At 40.5% G+C, this 21,862-nt stretch overlaps 2 protein-coding genes across 8 annotated transcripts in view; one reads left to right on the top strand and one right to left on the bottom strand.

The window, feature by feature from the left end:
• Positions 1–3,559, top strand: part of Nipa2 (NIPA magnesium transporter 2) — a 58,495-nt gene extending 54,936 nt beyond the window's left edge. For all 7 annotated transcript variants that reach the window (XM_052762520.1, XM_052762516.1, XM_052762515.1 and 4 more), the window contains 2 exons: positions 273–433; positions 2,257–3,559. In XM_052762520.1, the coding sequence (XP_052618480.1) occupies positions 273–433; positions 2,257–2,888 (793 nt within the window). In that variant the 3' untranslated portion in view covers positions 2,889–3,559. The remainder of the gene's footprint in view (positions 1–272; positions 434–2,256) is intronic.
• A 1,538-nt stretch (positions 3,560–5,097) lies between these two features.
• Positions 5,098–21,862, bottom strand: part of Cyfip1 (cytoplasmic FMR1 interacting protein 1) — a 96,529-nt gene continuing 79,764 nt past the window's right edge. Inside the window, 8 exon segments of the mRNA XM_052762513.1 lie at positions 5,098–5,772; positions 7,759–7,906; positions 8,383–8,621; positions 9,817–9,911; positions 10,536–10,608; positions 11,308–11,438; positions 13,589–13,679; positions 15,034–15,177. Of these exon segments, the coding sequence (XP_052618473.1) occupies positions 5,608–5,772; positions 7,759–7,906; positions 8,383–8,621; positions 9,817–9,911; positions 10,536–10,608; positions 11,308–11,438; positions 13,589–13,679; positions 15,034–15,177 (1,086 nt within the window). The 3' untranslated portion in view covers positions 5,098–5,607.

The following is a 21,862-nucleotide window of genomic DNA, read 5'->3' on the forward strand; positions in this document are numbered from 1 at the left end:
TTTGAGCTCAGTAATCTGCATTGCAAGTCCGTTGATTTTTTTTTTTTTTTTTTTTTGGTTTTTCGAGACAGGGTTTCTCTGTGTAGCTTTGCGCCTTTCCTGGAACTCACTTGGTAGCCCAGGCTGGCCTCGAACTCACAGAGATCCGCCTGGCTCTGCCTCCCGAGTGCTGGGATTAAAGGCATGCGCCACCACCGCCCGGCTGATTTTTTTTTTTTAAAAGCGAGAAAAAAAACTAATTTAAATGTTCAACCTTTTATTCTTCCTTTTAGTGCCATTCTGTCATCATACTTCCTAAATGAAAGACTTAATCTTCATGGGAAAATTGGGTGTTTGCTAAGTATTCTAGGGTCTACAGTTATGGTCATTCACGCTCCAAAGGAAGAGGAGATTGAGACCTTAACTGAAATGTCACAGAAGTTAGGTGATCCAGGTAAGAAAAGCTTCATCAGTGTTACTATACTTGACATTTTATCCGGTGTCCTTGACTGTAGTCATCGTACATTTCATCATACTGTCCTCACAATAAAACTTTTCTTAAACATTATGATTACTTCCTTTTATTTCTACAGTGTCTCACTTTATAGCCCAGGCTGGCCACCAACTCATGGTCCCTGCCCATGGCTCAAGTCCTGGGATTTTAGATGTGACTCACTGTACCCAGTTTTGTTGTATATCTTGAAATTTGCCTCAACTGATAGTTATCCTACTTGCTTAGTTATAACTTGCTTAGTTATTCATGTGAAATTATCAGTTCCTCTTAGGACTCTTATTGTCTGGTTCTACTGAAGTACATTAGGCAGCCTGGGTAGACTTTGAACCAGTTGTCCTGTTCTCTCTCACCTTTATACTGCTCCACAGTGGGTGTGAGTGTTCTGTGCTACTAAGTCACATTCTAATGCAACATGTATAATCCAACCTTTTCTTTTGGGGGTGGGGTGGGGAGGACAGGGTCTCAACTCTGGTTTGCCTGGAACTTAGTGTATACAACTAAGATGGCCTTAAACTCAGAGGTCTACCTGCCTCTGCCTCCCAAGTGCTGGGGTTAAAGGCGTGTGCTACTACGCTCAGGATTCAGTTTTCTCAGATTTGCTGTATTATTTTGAGTTATCTTATACTTTCTGACACACTCAGAAATATTTCTGATAAAATATTTCTATTGCTGTCTTTCTTTCCTTGTTTCCTTCCGTCTGCTTTAAATATCCTTTATTTATGGAGTTTGAAGCAGAGTAGCTTTCCTTAGCCTTGGTTTATTTCCATCTCTTTTTTTTCTTTCTCTCTTCTTGACACAAGGTCTCATGTAACATAGGGCCAGCTTCAGCTTATGCTATAGCTAAAGATAATCATGAACTACTCATGGTTCTGGCTCCACTTCCAGACTGCTAGGGTTACTGGTATATGCTCCCACCCCTTTCCCCCTTTTCATCTTAAAATGCAAAAGGTCATTTGTGTGCTCTCTGCAGTGGAGTACGGATCACTGGAATTCTGCCTGGCCCACTTGGTTGTACTGTTGGCAGATATGCTGCATACCCCTTCTCCGTACTCATCCAGGACCCCAGCAGTTCTTAGGTTCTCTTAATTTAAGACTTGCTACTTATTCTAATACTTGCCCTGTTTTCACATGTGTCCCTTTGATGGAAAACAACTCATAACTCCTGATTTTTGTAGATGTAAATGTTGACTATTCCATGGTACTTCCTGAACTTAATCCTCATTGGCTTTTCCTTCCCTGTCTTGATTATCTTTTCCCCTTGCTTTGTGATTTAGAATACCTAAGTAGGCCTAAGAGACTACTTTAAAAATGTTAGTGGTATAAGTTTTTTAAGCTCTGAAGCATATTTTAATTTTATACCATGTATTTTAAAGTGGTAGAATATTAAACTCAGGGCTTTGCACTGCTAGGCAAGCATTCTGCCCCAGCCCTCCAGTGTGTACTTTTGTTGTATTTGTATAGGTATAATTGTGCTAGAGGAACAAGAGAAAGCTAATTTTTGTTCTGGGTGACAAGTCACCACCTGAGAATTATTTTCTTGGAGTTACATGTTACCTTTCTTTGTTGTGAATATGAGTTACCTTCAATTAGTAACTTGCAAATTTCATAAAGTAAATTTCAAAATTAATTCATCAACTAGGAGTCAATTTTATAGGCAAGATAAATCTGAGGATACAGTATTGGGAGATAACATATACCTTTCCTATTGAGTTTGTTTTATATGTGCATTCTGATTCAATCTAGCTTTTCTTTGCTTCCTCTAGGTTTTGTGGTCTTTGCAACATTTGTGGTCATTGTGGCCTTGATATTCATCTTTGTGGTGGGACCTCGACACGGACAGACAAACATTCTTGTGTATATAACAATCTGCTCTGTTATTGGAGCATTTTCAGTCTCCTGTGTGAAGGGTTTGGGCATCACCATCAAAGAGTTGTTGGCTGGAAAGCCTGTTCTGCAGCATCCCCTGGCCTGGATTCTGCTGCTCAGCCTTGTGGTCTGTGTGAGCACACAAATCAATTACCTAAACCGGGCTCTGGACATTTTCAACACTTCCATTGTGACTCCAATATATTATGTGTTCTTTACAACTTCAGTTTTGACTTGTTCAGCTATTCTTTTTAAAGAATGGCAAGATATGCCTGTTGATGATGTCATTGGGACTCTGAGTGGCTTCTTCACAATCATTGTGGGGATATTTTTGTTGCATGCCTTTAAAGATGTCAGTTTTAGTCTAGCAAGTCTGCCTGTATCTTTCCGGAAAGACGAAAAAGCAGTGAATGGCAATCTTTCTAATATGTATGAAGTTCTTAATAATAACGAAGAAGGTTTACCCTGTGTAATTGAACACACTGGTGAAAATATTTCCCGTAGAAATGGAAATCTGACATCTTTTTAAGGATCTGATTGAAAACTTAACCTATAATTCTGTTATAGTGATTTTTGAGTATCAGAATGTATCTGAAAAAAATTGTCCTCGAATAATGTCCTCTGAAGACCAATCTTTTTTAAGTTTTCACTAATTTGGATCAGGAAATTACTTTTCTTATATTTAAACAATGGTAGCTCACTAAAATGACCTCAGTATATGGATAATTTCTAATAACATTGTATTATTGTAAAAGTATTTTACATTTTTATTCATTCTCCAGAAATCTAAATGCACTAATGACAATTTTAAGCCTATAAAAATGTTTTATTTTTTTCATTCATGATAAACATTAAAATGTACATTTGTGATCCCCCATCCCATCAATCCCTCACCATACTAAGACTTTTGGATTATAAAATATAATGTGTGTGTGATTCCAAGAAAATAATTCTCAGGTGGTGATTTGTCACCCAGACATCTGGTTTCCCATGCGAATTTGATGGCCTCAGTACTTCCTGTGTCCATAGTGACTAGAGCTCTGTGTCATCTTATGTGAGCTCTTAGACCTTTCAGTATCTGTTCACAATGGACTGTATTGTCTGTCAGCCCTTTTAACAACTCTGGGATGTCAAAGAAGACTCACGTGGTTTCTTAAATATCAAAAGTCATGCTTGGATAAAATGACAAATTGGAACAAAGTCCTTATTCTGATTCTAAATGCTTATATTTAAAATGTTTGTAAAAATGGTCTTTTTTTATTTTGCTTAAGAGTTTAAACCTTACACATTTTGGTTGTAAACTGTTAAGAATGTTCATAGAAAAATGAGAACAAGTACAAAAAAAGTAGGTCAGTGTAAGGAACACACTCCAGCTTCAGACCTGCCTACTTCTTAGTCATGCATTGGCCAAACAAAAATCACCTTTTTTTTTTTTTTTTTTTTTTTTTTTTTTTTTTTTTTTTTTTTTTTTTTTTTTTTTTTTTTTTTTTTTTTTTTTTTTTTTTTTTTTTTTTTTTTTTTTTTTTTTTTTTTTTTTTTTTTTTTTTTTTTTTTTTTTTTTTTTTTTTTTTTTTTTTTATTTTTTTTTTTTTTTTTTTTTTTTTTTTTTTTTTTTTTTTTCCTCTGCTGCCACCCTCTATGTAACTCCTTTTTGGCCATACTGGGTGCCAGTCACAGGACCTAGTATATTCTATACAAATGTTCTGACACTGAGCTCCATTTCCAGCCTTCCTATGTAACTCCAATACCAGAGATAATAGTTTTTTCCCCACAGATACGCTGTATGTCTGTTTATGTACTGTATCTATGTCTTATTTTGCACATGTAAAAAAGCCAATGTTCATTCCCTTGGGGATGAAAGTTCCCTCATTGAGAATGAGTGTGTTGTACATAATCTTGTACACAAGGATTTTATTTGGGCTATCACTTGATAATATAGTCATTAATTTTTAAAATCTACACTTCATAGGGTGAGTACAGATGCCATTACGACTTCATATCAACAAAAATATTTTAGGTAACTTTTTGATAATAGGCTTGTTAAAGATGTAACTCAGGTTTACAGTACAGCAGAATAGTACCTATGTTTTATTTTCTGTGTAAAATAAAGCTCAAAGCTTTTGGACTTTGGTGTTTCCCAGCTCCATCATGTTTCTCTTTGTATAAGAGTTTTTAAGACAGGGATCTTGCTATGTTTCTTAAGTTGTCCTTGAATTCCTGGGCTCTAGTGATCCTCCTTCCTCAGCCTCCCAAGTGGCTGGGATGTCAGTTGCATATCACTGTATACAATTCTCAATTTTCTGTCTAATTTCATACTTCCAATAGTAGAGCCAAAAGGGGTTCTTGTTTTTTCACTTGGTCACATGGACCAACTCAAGCCAAGTGAGACAATTCCCCCAGCAACTGAGAAGTGCTGAGGGCTATTGGGGACAGGCTCAAATTCTCCTCAGTCCCTTTTTTGCAGTGTTCACTGTCCTATGTCCCCAATGGAAGCACATACCTTAGAAGTCCTGGTGTTCCTCTTTCTTGTCCTTTCTGGACAACACAGCTGTTGTCTTACATCTCTCAGAGTTTCATGTCACCCTGCCTAAACCTGAATGTAAAGTTAAATGTGTGCTAAGTTGTTTTTGAAATATGTCCTGATCTTGTCCAAATGACACTGATGGAGCTGAACCCACTCTCTGGAATATGGGTATGTACAGGGACTGTCCTGACATGCCAATGAACGAACACGAACAGATCGCATTAATTTTTATTTTTCTAATCTTTTAAGTCATATCTCACAAATTATTGATTTTAGTGGAAGCAGAGGAAACAATTTCACTGTTTTGGCATAAAAGGGAGCAATGACTTAGAAAAGATTTCCTAAAAGACCATCAGAAAAATCTCTATAAACAAAGCTAATCATTAAGTTTAACCAAAATTGGTAGGGAATTTTTTAAATACAATTAGTTGGTATTATGCTTCTTACAGTATAATGAATGAATTCAGTATTTCATAGCTAGCTACCAGAACATTCAACATAAAAAATACCTGTTAAGATCATAATACTGGCAACCAGTATTCTCATACTTCCAATTCCAAAGGCATATACAATTTTAGTCTAGAAAAATAAGTTTTATAAAGTTAAGCTTTCAGATCAAAAAGCACCCCCTTAAGTAGGTTCAGACAAAATAGCCCCTAAAAATTTCAATATACATAAAGACGAACGTGCCCTCATCAGTAACTGGATGTTGTGAACTTAGCCCTCAGCTGCTGGCTAGGGACTGGTGGATGGGTGGCTGGAAGCAGCGTACATGTTCCACAGGTGTGCTCTCCCCATCACCAGATTTCAAGTACTTGTCCAGGATAGTGATGATCTCATCATTGAGAATCTGGAACTTGCGAATCCTCTCCACCATCTTCTTCAGTGGCTACAATTAGATCAGACATACTTATTATGCTTTAAAACACAAGGGTTCTACAACAAAAAATTATATTGACCCGTAGCATCTTTTAAATATCACCATTGGACTAACGAATACATTTCCAATTTAAATTTGCTTCTCTGTAATTCTGATACTGTTAAGTGTAGACCTGTAAAACTTAAAGGCATGTTCATTCAGTTATCAGTTGTCTATTGGCCAGGAGTGGTAGCTCATGTCAGCACTCTGCTATTTAGGATGAAGAAGGTTTACTGTGAGTTCAAGGCCAGCCTGGGGGTACATGGTGAGTTCTAGGTCATGCTGGGTGACCCCTTTTCTCCAAAGCCCAAAAGCAAACCCAGAAAAAGAACATTAACATGAACACAGTATGTTTAGTATGCAAAGACCTGTGAAATAATAAAATGTAAGTTGTGTATTTCCAGTTTAACAGTACTATGGAGAAGGTGCTTTGGCCATATCTTCTCTAAATTTGGGTAAAGGTCACAGACACAGAACTTGAAAGCACTGCTGGTTCTGCCCACAAGGAGGTAAAGATGAGAAAGGTAGACTGGGTTGAAGAGAGAGCCTGGTCTACATCTGGAGACTTCATGAGAAGCTCTAATAACACAGGGTGGTAACAACTGGCAATGAACAACAGCAAATCTTTGAAGAAGACATTTCAATCAGGTTAAACGAAACAGAAGCTTGCAAATAGTCATGTAACACAAGCATATGACATCTTACATGACCTTCAGAGACTCCAAGGCCTTCAAATACCAGAATTCGAATATAAAATAAGGGGACATTCCAGTTTAAATATTCCTGCCAAGATTTTTTTGTTTTGAGACAGAGTTTCTCTGTATAGCTTTGGAGCCTGTCCTGGATCTCATTCTGTAGACCAGGCTGACCTTGAACTCACAGAGATCCTCCTGCCTCTGCCTCCTGAGTGCTGGGATTAAAGGTGTGCACCACCACCGGGCTCCTGCCAAGATTTTAACCAGATTAAAATGGAGGAAAATGTTTGAAAGTAAAAATCTCAGCCAACTTAACCTGAAATGAGTTAGTTACTTCAAAGACACAGAGGAAGAAGACACTCTGGCTTTATTCCAAAGAGCCAAGGAAATGGAGGTTTGGGAGCTAACACAACCCTTCAGAAATGCCTACACTGAGTTCATTTCCACCTGTGGCTGTTCTCTTTATAAAAAGCACTTTTCAGGTGTGACTGACATTAGGGACGTCAAAAGAGCTCCTGGATTTGTCCAGGCAGACCCAATGTAATTATCTGAGCAGAAAAGTTGTGTAAGTTGGAGACAGGAAAGATGTAGCAAAAGCGGGTGATCCCTTGTGGGTTGAAGGTGCCATGTGGAAAGCATGTGAGGATATGAGCTGGCAGCAGGAAACAGACCTCATTCCTACAGTTAAAAGAAATTTAATTTGGCCAGTGACCTGAGGAGCCTGAAAGCACATTCATCCTTCAGGGCCGCCTGGGAAAACATTCCTTTTGGCTTTGTAACCCTAAGCAGGGAAATCAGCTGAACCCAGGTATTTACAAGTGAGATAATCAGTGGAGGTATTTCTGTCCTTAAACCTATTGTGATTAGTTCAGGGAGCAACCAATAACTAATACAACAAAGTAAGTCACATGGAAAGCAGAAAAAAGTCTAACAATGTTCTAAAAGGAGATATAAAAGAGAAAGTATTTGAGAACATAATGGCTAACTATTATTTTTTATAATTCAATTGTGGGGAACTTCATAAGATGATAAAAAGATAATAAAAGTTTCAAAACCACATTATGATTTGGAAGCCAACAATCTGCAAAAATAGTCTCTATGGTAAGATGAAATTACCTTAAAAAGAAATAGAACTGATTTAAAAATAAAAAATTTCTGGATTTCTTTTTGTTTAGATTGCATTATTCTTAAACTTGAAATTTATGTTAGGATAAAAAAATTCCTCCCCAAGACAAATGTATAAAAGATTTTGTCTACATACCACATTTTTGATAATCTCATCTTTGCCATCATGTTTCTGAACTTTGAGAAGATGGTAGCAGAAATCCAACACAGCAAAGCGCCGCTGCTGTCCAAGAAGTACAATGATCATGCAGCCAGCCCAGTGGAGCCCATCTCCAAAACACTGCCTATAAGCACCAAGCAACAAACAGAATGAATAAGCGGGAGAGAACAATGATCAGGCCACATTCATTTCTTTGTCTACACAGATTCCCAGACAGGAGAATGATGAGCACAAGCAATTTCCCCAATTTTTGATTAATGCCGGTTTGGTAGGTCACAGACCTATGAAGAATGACTATGGAACTGCTACCCAGAAACGGGAATGTCTAAATTTTGCCTTCAGCTGCTTTGGATTCAGGTAACTCCACTATACTTATCCTGAGTCCTTTCTTTGGCATCAAGGAAGGAACCCACCTCACTGGCATTTAACCAGTGCAGGGTTTGTCAATTTTCTAAAAGAGCTGTGTCATCTTTCTAAAAGCTTTGTCATCAGTGCTGACCTCACATTTGTTCTTTCATCAACCACCACCACCACCAGTTTCTCTTCCCCCACCTTCCCTGGACCTGTCCTCTTCCAGAGAGTCAGAGAATGCACACTTACTCCACTGTAAACTCGTGTGTCCCTACAGGAATGCAGTACACAAACTGCATGGCACTCCATAGTCTGTGAAACTCCACACACTCATCCACATGCATGACCCCATTGCTGGGCAGAGGCCCACGCCAGATGGGATCATCCAGAAAGGTCCGGATCCGTGTCAGGATGACTTCAAACATGGATAGACCACAGCAAAGCCGCTCCTTGGTCAATAAGTCCCCCTCTCTTGCAATTGCAATTTGCTGCAAAAATTACATGGAATATTACAAGTCATGCTAGAGTATTGGAGGGCTAAAAACAAACAACCCCCAGGTCTGCTTATGACATACTAGATAGAAAATGCTAAGCTGGCAGAAGTAGGTTTGTGGAAGCCATATCAATAAGTTAAATTGTGGGGCGTTTACCCAACCACCCCCACAGTTCCCCAGAGTTTTCTTGAGTGCGAGCAGCAGGAAATATTAGAAGGATTTATTGCAGAGAATATCGCGGAGATAAACAGATAGAAAATAAAGGATAGCCTCGAGAGGGCCTGGAACCTATTCCAACAGGCCCCGACTGTCTCTGCCCCAGGGTTTTTATAGAGATGCCAGGGGGTGGAGCAAAAGACCTCCTCCCCCAGCACAGCCAAGTGCAGACCATCTCAGACACCTGCACTTAGGCCCGTGGTCTAATCATCCTCTATGCGGACCTGCTGGGTAAAGCCACGAGGAACCCGAGAACGGGCTCCCACGTTAAATCAGCAATTAAGTATGTCCTAAAGATTAAAATGGTCTAGTCGAGTCAAGAATGAAATAAAGCTATCCTTAACTGCAAGCAACTATAACTCCAGGTCATATGGCAATTTCCAAAGATATTTTTGGTAATCACAAAAAATCTACCACTAAACATAGAGTCCACAAAAAAACAAACATGGTTCAAAATGGCAATGGTACCAACAATTAAATATGCTAGCTCTAGGGTAAACTTTATTGTGATACCTTGCCTTTTGTTACAATCTCTTTTAAGAAGAAACCCCAATTAAAAAGCTTTGTACAGTAGGACAGTGGTGGTGCACACCACTAATCCCTGCACTCAGGAGGCAGGTAGATCTCTGAATTTAAGGCTAACCTGGTCTACAGAGCAAGTTCAGGACAGCCAGAGCTATACAGAAACCCTGTCTCGAAAAAAAAGAAAAAAAGCTTTGTTCATGAAAGAGTGACCTATGACAACAGGTAACATCTTTTGAGTACATCTATCTTTGCTCCTGAGATAGATGTTTAAACTCTTTCTACATAACCATCTCTAATCCTCCCAACCTTCTGGATGGATACCCCTGGAGATGGAGATCTAAGCAGTTTTTTGACCTCCAAATAAATTCTCGCTGGTTCCAACCCCTCCACCGGTCTGATGTGGCTTTCCACCCGGTGTGCAATCCCTAGCAACCACAGCTCCCCTTACCTGTGGGGTTCCCAGCCTTTCAATCAGCGGAACAAGATGCAGTGGGGCATACTTGGATTCCAGTCTTTTCATCTTGGCATCAACTCTTTCCCCCTCTGTGTGGGAAAACAATTTATGATGCTTTGTCCTTACGCAAGATTAAGCAATTGCAAAAGTTTTAATTTTTTAAAAGGTAACTCCATGGATGCAGATTTCTCTTTGGAAAGAGTATATTGTATTATATTAAAATATACAGTATATTAAACTAGCTCATTTAAAACTTCAATTCAAGCTGATAGATTTATTTACTTGCGGAATGTGTCCATTTGGAATCTGCTGGACTAGTGTAAGTTTTTCATGCAATTATCAGCCAACAGAATGGGGAAGCATGAAAGAAATATTTAATGTGCAGTTTTCAAAACTCACTGAAAATTCTAAATGTGATGTAAAGCAAAACAGTACAATGATCCTCTTTACTCATGACTGCCTGTGACAACTATTAACTTAGTGGTCATTCTTTTTTTATTATCTCCACTTCCCTGTTTCTGTGCTATTTTGAAACAAATCATAGACGTCATTATGGTCATAAATACTTCAGTTAATGAATACTAACCATGTTAGACACTCCCCACAGGGCCTCCCTAGCTATGACTGAACAGGTACCAACATAATTGTGAACACTGGCCTTTTGCTTTGGCTGCACAGTGTAATGTGAACTCTGGTTCATGATGCACACTCACCTTTCACATGGACTCGAGGCAAGATATTCTGAAAAGGAGCTGCATGCAACAGGTCACAAACTTCTTCTAAAGACTAAAGAAGAGTGGAGAAAGTTATCCCAGGAAGGGTGTCTCATGGTGAAAAAGATTACAAAGGTCTGGTGCAGAAAAGTTATACTTTTCTCATTAGTATAAAATAAACATTACATAGTCTGTCCACAGAATTCCCTGGAATAGTGGTAATGTCCTATTGAGCTACTTCTCTGGCCTACAGGAAAAGCACTTTTTTTATTGGGGGGTGGGAGACAGGGTTTTTCTGTGTAGTCCTGGCTGTCCTGGAACACGCTCTGTAGTTAGGCTGCCCTCAAACTCAGAGATTCGTCTGCCTCTGAGTGCTGAGATTAAAGGAATGTGGCATGCCCGGGCTTGAAAAACACTCTTGAAACAAACACATTATATTCTTCTTTCCCAAATGTAAGGAATCAATAAACAGCCATGAAAAAGTGATATGGCTGGGTGGTGGTGGTGCACCTTTAATCCTAGAACTTGGAAATCAGAAGCAGGTGGATCTGTGTGAGTTCGAGGCCAGCCTGGTCTACAAAGCAAGTTCCAGGATAGTCAAGGCTACACAGAGAAACCCTGTCTTGAAAAACTGGAAAGAGAAAAAAATGATATTTTGCAACACTGCCTGTCCCATATCCTACTAAAGAACTCCCAAAGGAAAAAAAAAAATCCTTTGTCACCAGCAGTGAAGAACCTTGACCACCTGGGGTGGGCTGAACTGAGAACTCACCAGGCTTTGCTCGATGAGCAGGCAGAAGAGGACAGCATTGCCCACCTCCCGCAGGTTCTGGAAGCATACAGTTTTCAGCTCTGCATACTCCACAATGTCCTTCAGCTGGTGGTGGAAGAACTCTAGGATGCCTGTGGTAGAGAAGTGAATGTTGGGGGAGGTTTCAGGGAGAGCACTAGCACCTGCCATTCTGACACGGCCTGGCTGTGGAGATCGCCACATCCTTCTGGCAACAATGGTCTATATCACTTGGCACATCCTTGAGACCACAGGGGCTGGTCTCTGACACCCTTCTCAGTCAACTCAGTATGTTCAGAGAAGGCTATGATGACAGAGGCTGCCACCACCCCAGAAGAATAAAGGAGAGTCCAGAGCATCATCTCTAGAGGATTCAGATAAGGCGTTTGACGAACTCTGTATCTCTACAGGCACCAAAAGTAGTGTGTCTAATTTGATAAAGAATATCTGAAAACCCTGCAGCTAACTTCCTATTGGTGGGAAAACTTGGCATACTTTTTCTCTGAATTCCCACAGCATTTTAGTCATTTTTGCCAATGCCTGGACACTGTAACACAGCACAAGAATACACAAGCCAATATGGCTAACTTGAGCCATACAGCCAATGTCAACCTGGTCAAAAATGGATAGGCAGGCTACTACGACATCCGAGTAAGAGCCCAAACTACCCTGAGAACAAAGTTGGGTTTAACACACTTCAAACCACTTAAGACACAGGTCAGCCCTCAATGTCTTCTCAAGAATCCACTCTCCTGCTCACCTCAGTCTTGTCCCTGCCATCTCCCACGTGGCAGCACTACTATCTAGCTACCCAGTGTAGTGGAAACCCTTTCACCTGGGCCATCCCTCAACAAGCATGAGCAAAATTTAATAATGTCAACTACTGATCTGTGTTCTACCAAGACTCATCTGATCTAATGGCTTTCTCTTCAGCATTTAAATTTCCATCTGTAATTTTATTGCCTTAACATTATTTATCTGCTCTCTATCAATGAAGTGATGAAATAGGACTCTTCTAAGCCAGGGCCACTCTGATGGTTACTTTCTTTTACGATGGCAGAGTAGGTCCCTCAAATGCCAACTGTATCTGGGAGCGCAGCCACATCAGCTGGCTGCTCATCAGGATGGCACCATGTGTAGGCTCAAGTCCATTAACAAGACTAGACGAGAAGCACACGGGGAACAGTAGTGAAGCATACCTCTACTGGCATTGGTGTTTTCAGACGACTAGATTATCGTGATCTAATGAACAGATTCATCTCTTGATCACGGCATTACTACGAGGTGAGGTAAGATGGGGCCTGGTTGGAAGAAGGGGACACTGGGAGCATGTCTTAGGGGGCTGTATTTTGCCTTGGCCTCTTCCATATTCCCTTTGTCTGCTTTGTTTGCCAAAAGGCAAAGAGCCTCTTCTTCAATATGATCCTGCCACTGTGATGTTCTGCCTCAAAACATGGAGCCAAGTGTTCATGAACAGAACCCTCTAAACCTGAGCGAAAATAAATCTCTCTTCCCCTGAGTTACTTTTCAGAGGTATTTGGTCACAGAGATACCAAAGTAACTAACTGATGCCACCTTTGGAGAAAATGCTATCAGGTAAGTGTTTATAAAAGGCACTCATGAGTGACAGAGTGTCCCAGGTCCAACTTAATCCTAAAGCAACACTGACATCATTATGGATATTTATTTGGATGGCCTCATACCAGCCTGCAGCAGGCCATGTAGGTTGACCCAGAAGTACACATCTAAGGACTTTTGGTGAAGTTCTTGCAGCCTGTGAGCCAGACAGGGCAGAATGTTTTCCAGACCTACTAGACTATGAAATGGGTAAGAGGCCAGGGGAGGGAATAAGGAGCAGGGCCTTGTGGCTGCTCTGAATGCTTTTCCCCATTAAGGCCAAAAGGACAATAGGACCTGGTAGTTAAGCGCCCTCTGCCTTTCTTGGTAGGCGATTATTTTCAGGATCTGGGATAACAGTGTTTTTAATACCACAATATCAAAATCCTTGCTGGCTGACAAGCTGGATCCCTCAGCTTCCTTAACTGCAAACAGTAATCTCAAAGTAACATCCTGCACACTTGCCTGCTGCCTACTAGTAAAGTGTACTTGTTTCTTCAACAAACAGGCAAATTATGGTTTGGGCTTCTTAATCTCCCCCTATCTGCTGGGAAAGACAAATCTGATTCTTCTCAATAGCTTCCAACTCGATTCCCTCCTCTTCAGGGATGTACTCATGGGGGGTACTCCAAACACCCTTGCTCACCAGGGGAGCCGTACTCATGTCGGGGAAGGCGGCAGATCTTGGGCATCACTTCCATCAGAGTTTTCACATACTGCAGGATTGTGCCTTGCAGCTACAAGACACAAAGGCTTTGTTAGCTACCAGCATCCATTCTCATGGAAGGCTGTGGCAAGTGTGTGCCCTGAAAATTAGTTCATTAGCAGAATACACAGTTATGACCAAGACTGTAGACTCAGTTTGTCTAAGGAATAAAATCCCACCCGTGGAAGCATAGAAGTCTCCACCAGGTATCTACAGAGATGACTATATTCATACTCATAAATACAACTTCCCTTCTATGACACAATTGGCCAGGAAATATAGCAGAAGAGTTCACATTCCCATGTAGCTCCCATGCAGACCCACTGCCAACACCAAGAGTGCCAGGAGCTCCAGAAGCGATAGTTTCTATGTCCTCTGACAGGCTTAGGATGGTTTCCAGGCTAGATCATGACACCTTTGTTTTCAGCCATAGGAAGTCAGCATTCCTATTTTTTTTTTTTTTTTCAAACTTTCAAGTATGTTGGGGCAGATCAGTCCATAAAGTGTGAGTGGTTCCTAGGGTCATAGCTGTGCAAATGCCCACTGTTCTACACTGTAGTTAAGTGTGGTAGTTTGGATGAGAATGGCCCCTATAGGCCATCTATTTGAATGTTTAATCACTGAGGAGTTGCATTATCTGAAAAAGACTGGAAGGATTAGAAGGTTGGGCCTTGTTGGGGTAGGGACAGCCTTGATGGAGGAAATGTGTTGCTGGGGAGGCTTTGAGTTTCACAATGTTGCTCCCTCTGCCTGCTGCCTGCAGATCAGGATGTAAACTCTCAGCTTGTTCTCCATCACCACACCTGCCCATGTGCTGTTTCATATTCCACCATGATGATAATGGACTGACCCTCTGAAACTGTAAGTAAGCAGGTCGCCAATTAACTGCTTTCTTTTATAAGAGTTGCCTTGGTCATGGTGTCTCTTCACAGCAACAGAACAGTAATAAAGACATGCATCTTTAATATAACCTATGCGCTATAGGTCTACAACTTCTCAGAGTTCTGTTAGCCTTTGCTACATGTTAAGTTCAAGACAATGTCCTGTCTTTGATGGACATACTTTGTCCATGTCTTTGAGGTTATACTCAGGTGGCCACAAATTCAGATTCAAACAATTTCTTTTGTAGGCTCTACAGGATATTTTGATGTCAACTTAAAAAGAGCTAGTCATTTAGGAAGAAGGACTCAACCAAGACAATGTTTCCATTAAGACTGGCCTGCAGGCAAGTCTATAGGGCATTTTCTAGAAGTGTCTGAAGCTACACTGGGAACATTTGTCTGTTAAAAGACTCAGCCCAGACAGAAAGACCCCCACCCCATGGCTGGCTTTGTCTACCCCACGGAATCCATGCTGCAGGGAAAACTCATTCCAGAGAAACTCACCAGGCTCTTGACAACCTTCAGCAGCTCTTCCATGACCACTGCAATGCCCTGGTAGCCAAGCAGCCGGCAGATGACTTGGAAGTGAGGAGGCCCCACAAAGTTCCGGTAGCTGCCATAAATGCTGGAGTAGGCTAGGTTCAAAGCCTGGTAAAAAGAGGACAGAGTTTTCAATACAGCTCTCATGTATTCATGCAGATGGCATTTGGAGATGTGTTTAATACACATCTCATCTTAGATGAAGGGAACCAGCGACTTTCTGTGTGACATGTACTGTCCTTACCTATGTGGAGGTTTTCACCCTTTTTGGAAGCAAACTGTAAGCAGAGAACCTAATGGGACAGTGGAGGCTGGCCTCTTAGGGAGGCAGAAGGTATTCCGGAGCTGATATGAGCAGTCCCCAGGGGTAGGTGATGAAAGGTTTTCATGCAGGAAGGACCTCTAAACTTGTAGAAGGACCAGGTATGAAGAGTAGGGAGATCCCAAATGAAAAGATTTCATTTCCTTCGGTGTATCTTTTAAACTTCCCTTCTTTGATCTGCTGGTTTCTTTCTTCACACAGCATTGGGGTAACAGCCCCTCTACCCCTGCGTTATGACATGGGTGCTGGGGATTTGAACTCGGATCCTTGTGTTTGCACAGGAACCACTCTAACCTGAGCCACTTCCCAATCTGTCTTAACTTTATTTTTTTTTTAATTTTATTTTGCGCATTGGTGTTTTGCCTGCATTTATGTCTGGATAAGGGTGTCAAATCACTTTCAGCTGGATTACAGACAGTTGTGAGCTGCCATGTGGGTGCTGGGAATTGAACCTGGGTCCTCTGGAAGAGCAGCTACCGCTCTGAACCATTGAGCCATCTCTCCAGCCCTGTCTTAACTTTTTAAAATTAATGTATAGTTTGCATTTGCTATGTGTATAATTTCCATTCCAGATTTAAACTTGATTTTGTGGCTCAGGATATGGTCTATCCTGGTAAATTTCCATAGCCATTTGAAAAGCGTATCCTGCTGCTGTGTGGTGTTGTGGTCCAGTTCTTCACTGCTGCTGATTTTGTTTCAACAGATCTACCAGTTACTGAGAGAAGAGTTGAAGTTCTAGTGTATAACCTGTGGAGTGCCTCCTTTCTTCTCTTAAAAATCAGTTTTTGTTTCTGTATAGAAGTTCACACTGGCATAGAAACATGGTGGGATTATCTTACATATTTTCCCCTATTTAATGTCTTTTGCTCTGAAGTCTAGCTTATCTTATATTAATATAGCCACTCCTGCTTTGTTCTGATTAATACTTGTATCACAGAACTTTTTATATTCTTACCTTTACCTTCTGATATCATTAATAGAAACCAAGCCAAGTTGAGCTATGGCTGAGCTAAGGATTTTTGTTTGTTTTTATCCTGAGAGTCAAATGCAGGACTTCATATACACTAAGCACACATCTACCACAAGCTACACACTGGTCCAATTATCTTATAACCCATCTGCCAATCTCTATCTTTTAAATGTATTTAGGCTGCTTACAGTTATCACATTTACACACTGGTCTCATGGGGCATAAGCCTATTGTTCTCTTTATTTTCTGTTTGGTCTTAGTTTCTCATTCTTCTGTTTCATTCTTCCTGCATTACTTAAAGATTTTTAGAACTTCATTTTGATTCACCAGTAGTATTTTTGAGTGTATGTTTTCATATAGATCAATGATTCTCAACCGATTTGTGGGAATGTTGAATGACCCTTTCACAGGGGTCACATAAGACCATCAAAATACACAAGATATTATGTTATGAAAATAACTTTATGGTTGGAGGGTCACTCCAACATGAGGAACTGTCTTAAAGGGTCGCGGCATTAGGAAGGTTGAGAACCACAGCTCTAGATAATTTGCTAAGTCTACTGTTGCCAACATTTGCTGATTTGAACTTTTGGTCCCTCTGTCCTCCTTCCCTTTATTACTGTTAAGCATGTCCTGAGCATACAATGAGAACCTCATTATGGCTACAAGGATTTCAGTGTGCAAGAAAGGGCTCAGCACATCTGAGGAAGGCCTGTTTGCATCTCCTAGGACCTTACTCCTTCAAACATTCATTGTCTTCCTGGATGATAAGGTTTTCTACATCTGGAACCCATGACCAGCATGGTGTGTAAGCTTGTTTAGTTCACTTATGTAAACTTATTTATTATAGTAACTGCTTTTCTTTGGCAGGTTTCAGCAGTTAAGAGTTTGTCACACAGTTAGTGTATGCTTGCCTCCCAGCCCCAGAGAAGCTGAGACCTGAGGATCTGGATGGCTTCATCTCCCTGGGCACAACACTTGACACATCTGCTGAGCCAGGGAAGGAAAACTCACCTCCATTGATACATCTTTTGTCTGTGTGGACCCTGCTTTGTCCTCACTGTATTATACTGCAGCCCTAAGAGGAGCTCTGGTTAATCATAGATGTGGGGTTTGTCATGGATCCCTAAAACAAGAGTTGGAGCCTATGGTGCTCATAAAAGACTGGCTACTTGGACCACTCCTACAGCAAAGACCCTGCCTGTGCAGTGCCAACCCCTACAACCTCATCACATCACATCACATCACACTTGATGGAAGCATAACCAGATCAGGCCAGATTAACCCTCCCTCCGAGTCTTCCGTCCACCAGTATGCTCCAAAGGCTGGGATTCTGGGTAAGAGTTTTGCTTAATAAGAGATTCACTACTTGACAAACAAACAACAAAAAGAAAACTATTAGTGGAACGTAGTGACTTCATGTTACAATTGATAATGTGCACTCCCAGAGCAGCCCTGGCTGGGGCCGATGGCAGTACTCAGTGAATACTTGGTCCCTGGCTTCTCCACCCAAGTGAGTGTCTAGTTACTCTGTGGATTAGGTTAATCCCAAAGAGCAATGGGAAGGCTGTTCTGTTTCTGAGCAGGCAAGGTTGTAAATGCTGTACTTAAAAATATTTAGATTCTGAGGATGTCCAAACTCAAAGATCCGCTCAAGATTCGGTTGCCCAAGTCTGACAATCAGAAGACAAAAGATGACAACCCGACAAAGCCTTTTATGTTGTTGTTGTTTTTCGAGACAGGGTTTCTCTGTGTACCTTTGGAGTCTGTCCTGGAACTCGCTTTGTAGACCAGGCTGGCCTCGAACTCACAGAGATCCGCTTGCCCCTGTCTCTTGAGTGCTGGGATTAAAGGCGTGAGCCACCACCATTTCCCGGCAGGCTCATATATCTTAGTTGTGAGGGAGTGGCACTATTTGAGAAGGATTAGGAGGTGTGTCCTTGCTGGACCAGATGTGGTCTCCTTGGAGGAAATGTGTCAATGGAGTTGGCCTTTGAGGTTTCTAAAGCCCATGCCAGGCCTAGTGTCTCTCTGGGCCTATGGAGCAGGGTGTAGCTCTCAGCTACTGCTCCAACACCATGCCTGCCTGCTGCCACGCTCCTTGCCATCACGATAATGAACTAAGCCTCTGAAACTGTAAGCAAGTCTCAAATTAAATGCTTTTTGAAAGTGTTGCCTTGGTCACGGTGTCTCTTCACAGCAACAGAACAGTGACTACGACATTACCTTTTAATATTTTTATTTTGTAATATTTTTAATGTTGATGCTTTTTATTATTTATTATTCCTATTCATATTATCAGTGAACTTTGTTTATATATATATAACTAGACAATATTTTCCCCCTTTGGTTTCTGTTTAGTCAAGAGTTTCCTTTTTTAAAACCTCCCTCTACATTAATAACATTTTGACTTTACATTACTAATTTTAAATATTCTTATGGTTTCATATTTTTATTCCTCCTTTTTTTTTTTTTTTTTTTTTTGGTTTTTCGAGACAGGGTTTCTCTGTGTAGCTTTGTGCCTTTCCTGGAACTCACTTGGTAGCCCAGGCTGGCCTCGAACTCACAGAGATCCGCCTGGCTCTGCCTCCCGAGTGCTGGGATTAAAGGCGTGCGCCACCACCGCCCGGCTATTCCTCCTCTTATATACAACTAATTTTATCTTTTAAATTTTTCATTATTGGGAAACCCTTTTTTTTGTTCTTTTTTCCTTCTTTTAAAAATCCATTACTCTTTTCCCTTCTCATCTATGACACTGTTCTCTGTTCCTCTTCATTTTCCTTTTATTTAACCTGCTTCCCCTCTATTTATTCTCCTTTTTCTACCTCCTCTATCTCACTAAACTTCACAGTACACGCTACAGTTTTACCTGTTCTGTTTTACAGGCATTGGCATTAATGGGCCAATTAAGTGACTTTAAGTGAATTTCTGTCCTTTATGGTTTGTTGATGTTGGTGTTTTCTTCCTGCTTGGCATGATGTGGTGTTGAACCTTCAAGAGCAGGCTGCTAAACTGAAAGATCCTCAGATACAACCAGAAGATATACCCAAACCAATAGATATACAAATCATAACACAGAAACATAAGAAACGTGAAAGATCAACACAGTATAACTCAAAAGATCATAGTTCACCAACTACTGAATTCAAAGATACAGAAACAGGTAAGATTCCAGATAAAGATTCCAAAAGGTTACTGTAAAAAGATTTTTGAAATGAAAGGGGTAAACACTGCCTATAACTCCAGTTCTAGGAGATCTGACACCTTCTGATCTCCACAGGCAGCAGGCTTGCATGTAGTACATTTAAATGCATTCAGGCAAAACAGTTATACATGTAAAAAAACAATCTTAAATACAAATAGTTATGAATTATGCATACCTGGGGAACCCCCACCTGGCCAGGCCGGGGTATCTCATGAGTGAGGGAAAACTTGCTGGCATGCTGGGCAGATACGTATCATGCAGGCATGATGATAGTGGCCAGTAATTCACAACTCACATGCTGCATCCACGTGGAGAGTTTATTATAATAGAGAGATGAAAAGAAAGATAAGAAAGGGGGAGAAAGATAGGAGAAAGAGAGAGAGGCAGAGAGAGAGAGAGGGATGGGGGGTCAAGGGGTACACACCTCATGGAGGAAAAGATGGGAGAGAGAGAGGAAGGGGCAGGGATTTCCTTAAAAAGAGGCTTTTATGTCAGGATGCAGGGTGGCACCAAGGGGTGGGATTTCAAGGGGGCAGATCAGAATATTAACAAATATAAGTTATAAGAAAAAAAAGACAGTGATGATTAATTTAATCTAGGTTGTGAAAAGACAACAACATAGAGGAAAATGTAATGAAAATAGTTGAGAAAACCTGTGATATAGTGAAAAAGTCAGTAGTAACAAGGAAGGGAAATTCTGCAAGGAAACAGATTTTGGGAAGAAAATAGGAATTTTGGAAACTAAACACTCAATGAATTATTATAAAAACAAACAAACAAACAAAAACACCCCTCAGGTCAGCATCAGCAACAGATAATCGAGCAGAAAGAATACAGGGATGAACATAAGGTTAACAAAACTATTCAAACATTAACATAGGAAAGAAAGTGTAATAAACACGACCACAACATCTAAGAATCTGAAATGTGATTAAAAGGCCACAACTAAGAATGTAGCAGACAGAACACCGAGAAAAGCACTGAAGGTATAGAGAATCTATTCAATTAACTAACAGATGGGATTTTTACCAAATCAAAAGAAACAGACATTTAAACACAAGAGGCATTTAGAATACTACAAAGACATGACTAGAGAAGAATCTTTCCTTGATGTATTACAAAAATAAAGAAACAATAATAAAGGCTATAAAAAAGCCAACTCACACAGGTAAACCCATCAGAATTTCTCATCAGCGACCGTAAAGTAAGAAAAGCATGGAATGATATATTCCAAGCCCCGAAAATAGCTGCCATCTAAGATGGCTATGTCCAGCAAAGCTGTCTTTTAAAACTGAGAAATAAAGACCAAGCCGGCACTGCAGAAGAGACTGAAAGGAATAGTATACACAGAGGGTAGAAAGAGACGATCTCAATCACAGAAGTGCAGGAAAGAACACATTTCTTAAGTAAAACAGACCTGGAGCTAGAAACTAATCTGTCACATCTAACATAGTAAAGTGCAAACCTCTAACACATTCAGGGAAGAAAATAACCAACAGTAATCCAACCAACAGGAAAACTAGCCAACAAAATCACAGGGACTAGCAAACATCTTTCAAATATCTTTTTTTTTTTTTTTGGTTTTTCGAGACAGGGTTTCTCTGTGTAGCTTTGCGCCTTTCCTGGAACTCACTTGGTAGTCCAGGCTGGCCTCGAACTCACAGAGATCCGCCTGGCTCTGCCTCCCGAGTGCTGGGATTAAAGGCGTGCGCCACCACCGCCCGGCTTCAAATATCTTAAATGTAAATGGTTTCAACTTACCAATTAAAAAATACACTGCTTAAATGGATTAAAAAAGATACATCCAACTAGTTTTGGTCTTAAGAAACACATCTCACTGGTAAAGACATAAATAGAGTCTAAAGTAGATATAACAGTTGTAAAAACCTCAGGGCTTGAGCAATAGCTCAATGGTTAAGAGCGTGTATGGCTCTTGCAGAAGACCCAGGTTTAGTTCTTGGCTCCTACGTGGAAGCTCACAACGATGTGTAACTCCAGGGGAACTGATGCCCTCTTCTGTCCTAAACAGGAACCAGGCACACATAGATACATACAGGCAAAACACTCATGCACATAAAATAGAGTGGATCTTTTCAGTAAAATCAGGAAGATCTCAAACCCAAGACCTGAGGAAAAAGTGATAAATCCAATCCCCAAATCAGCAGAAGGCAAAAAAAATAATAAAAATTAGGTATTAAATAGAGGTTAAAGGAAAAATACACAGAACCAATCAGTTGGTTTTTTGAAAAAACAAACAAACAAAATGTAAAGATTAGCTAAGCCCTAGCCAAACTAA

Source organism: Peromyscus californicus, unplaced genomic scaffold (genome assembly GCF_007827085.1).
Source record: "Peromyscus californicus insignis strain IS unplaced genomic scaffold, ASM782708v3 Scaffold_4__1_contigs__length_199733344, whole genome shotgun sequence".
Classification (NCBI taxonomy): domain Eukaryota; kingdom Metazoa; phylum Chordata; class Mammalia; order Rodentia; family Cricetidae; genus Peromyscus; species Peromyscus californicus.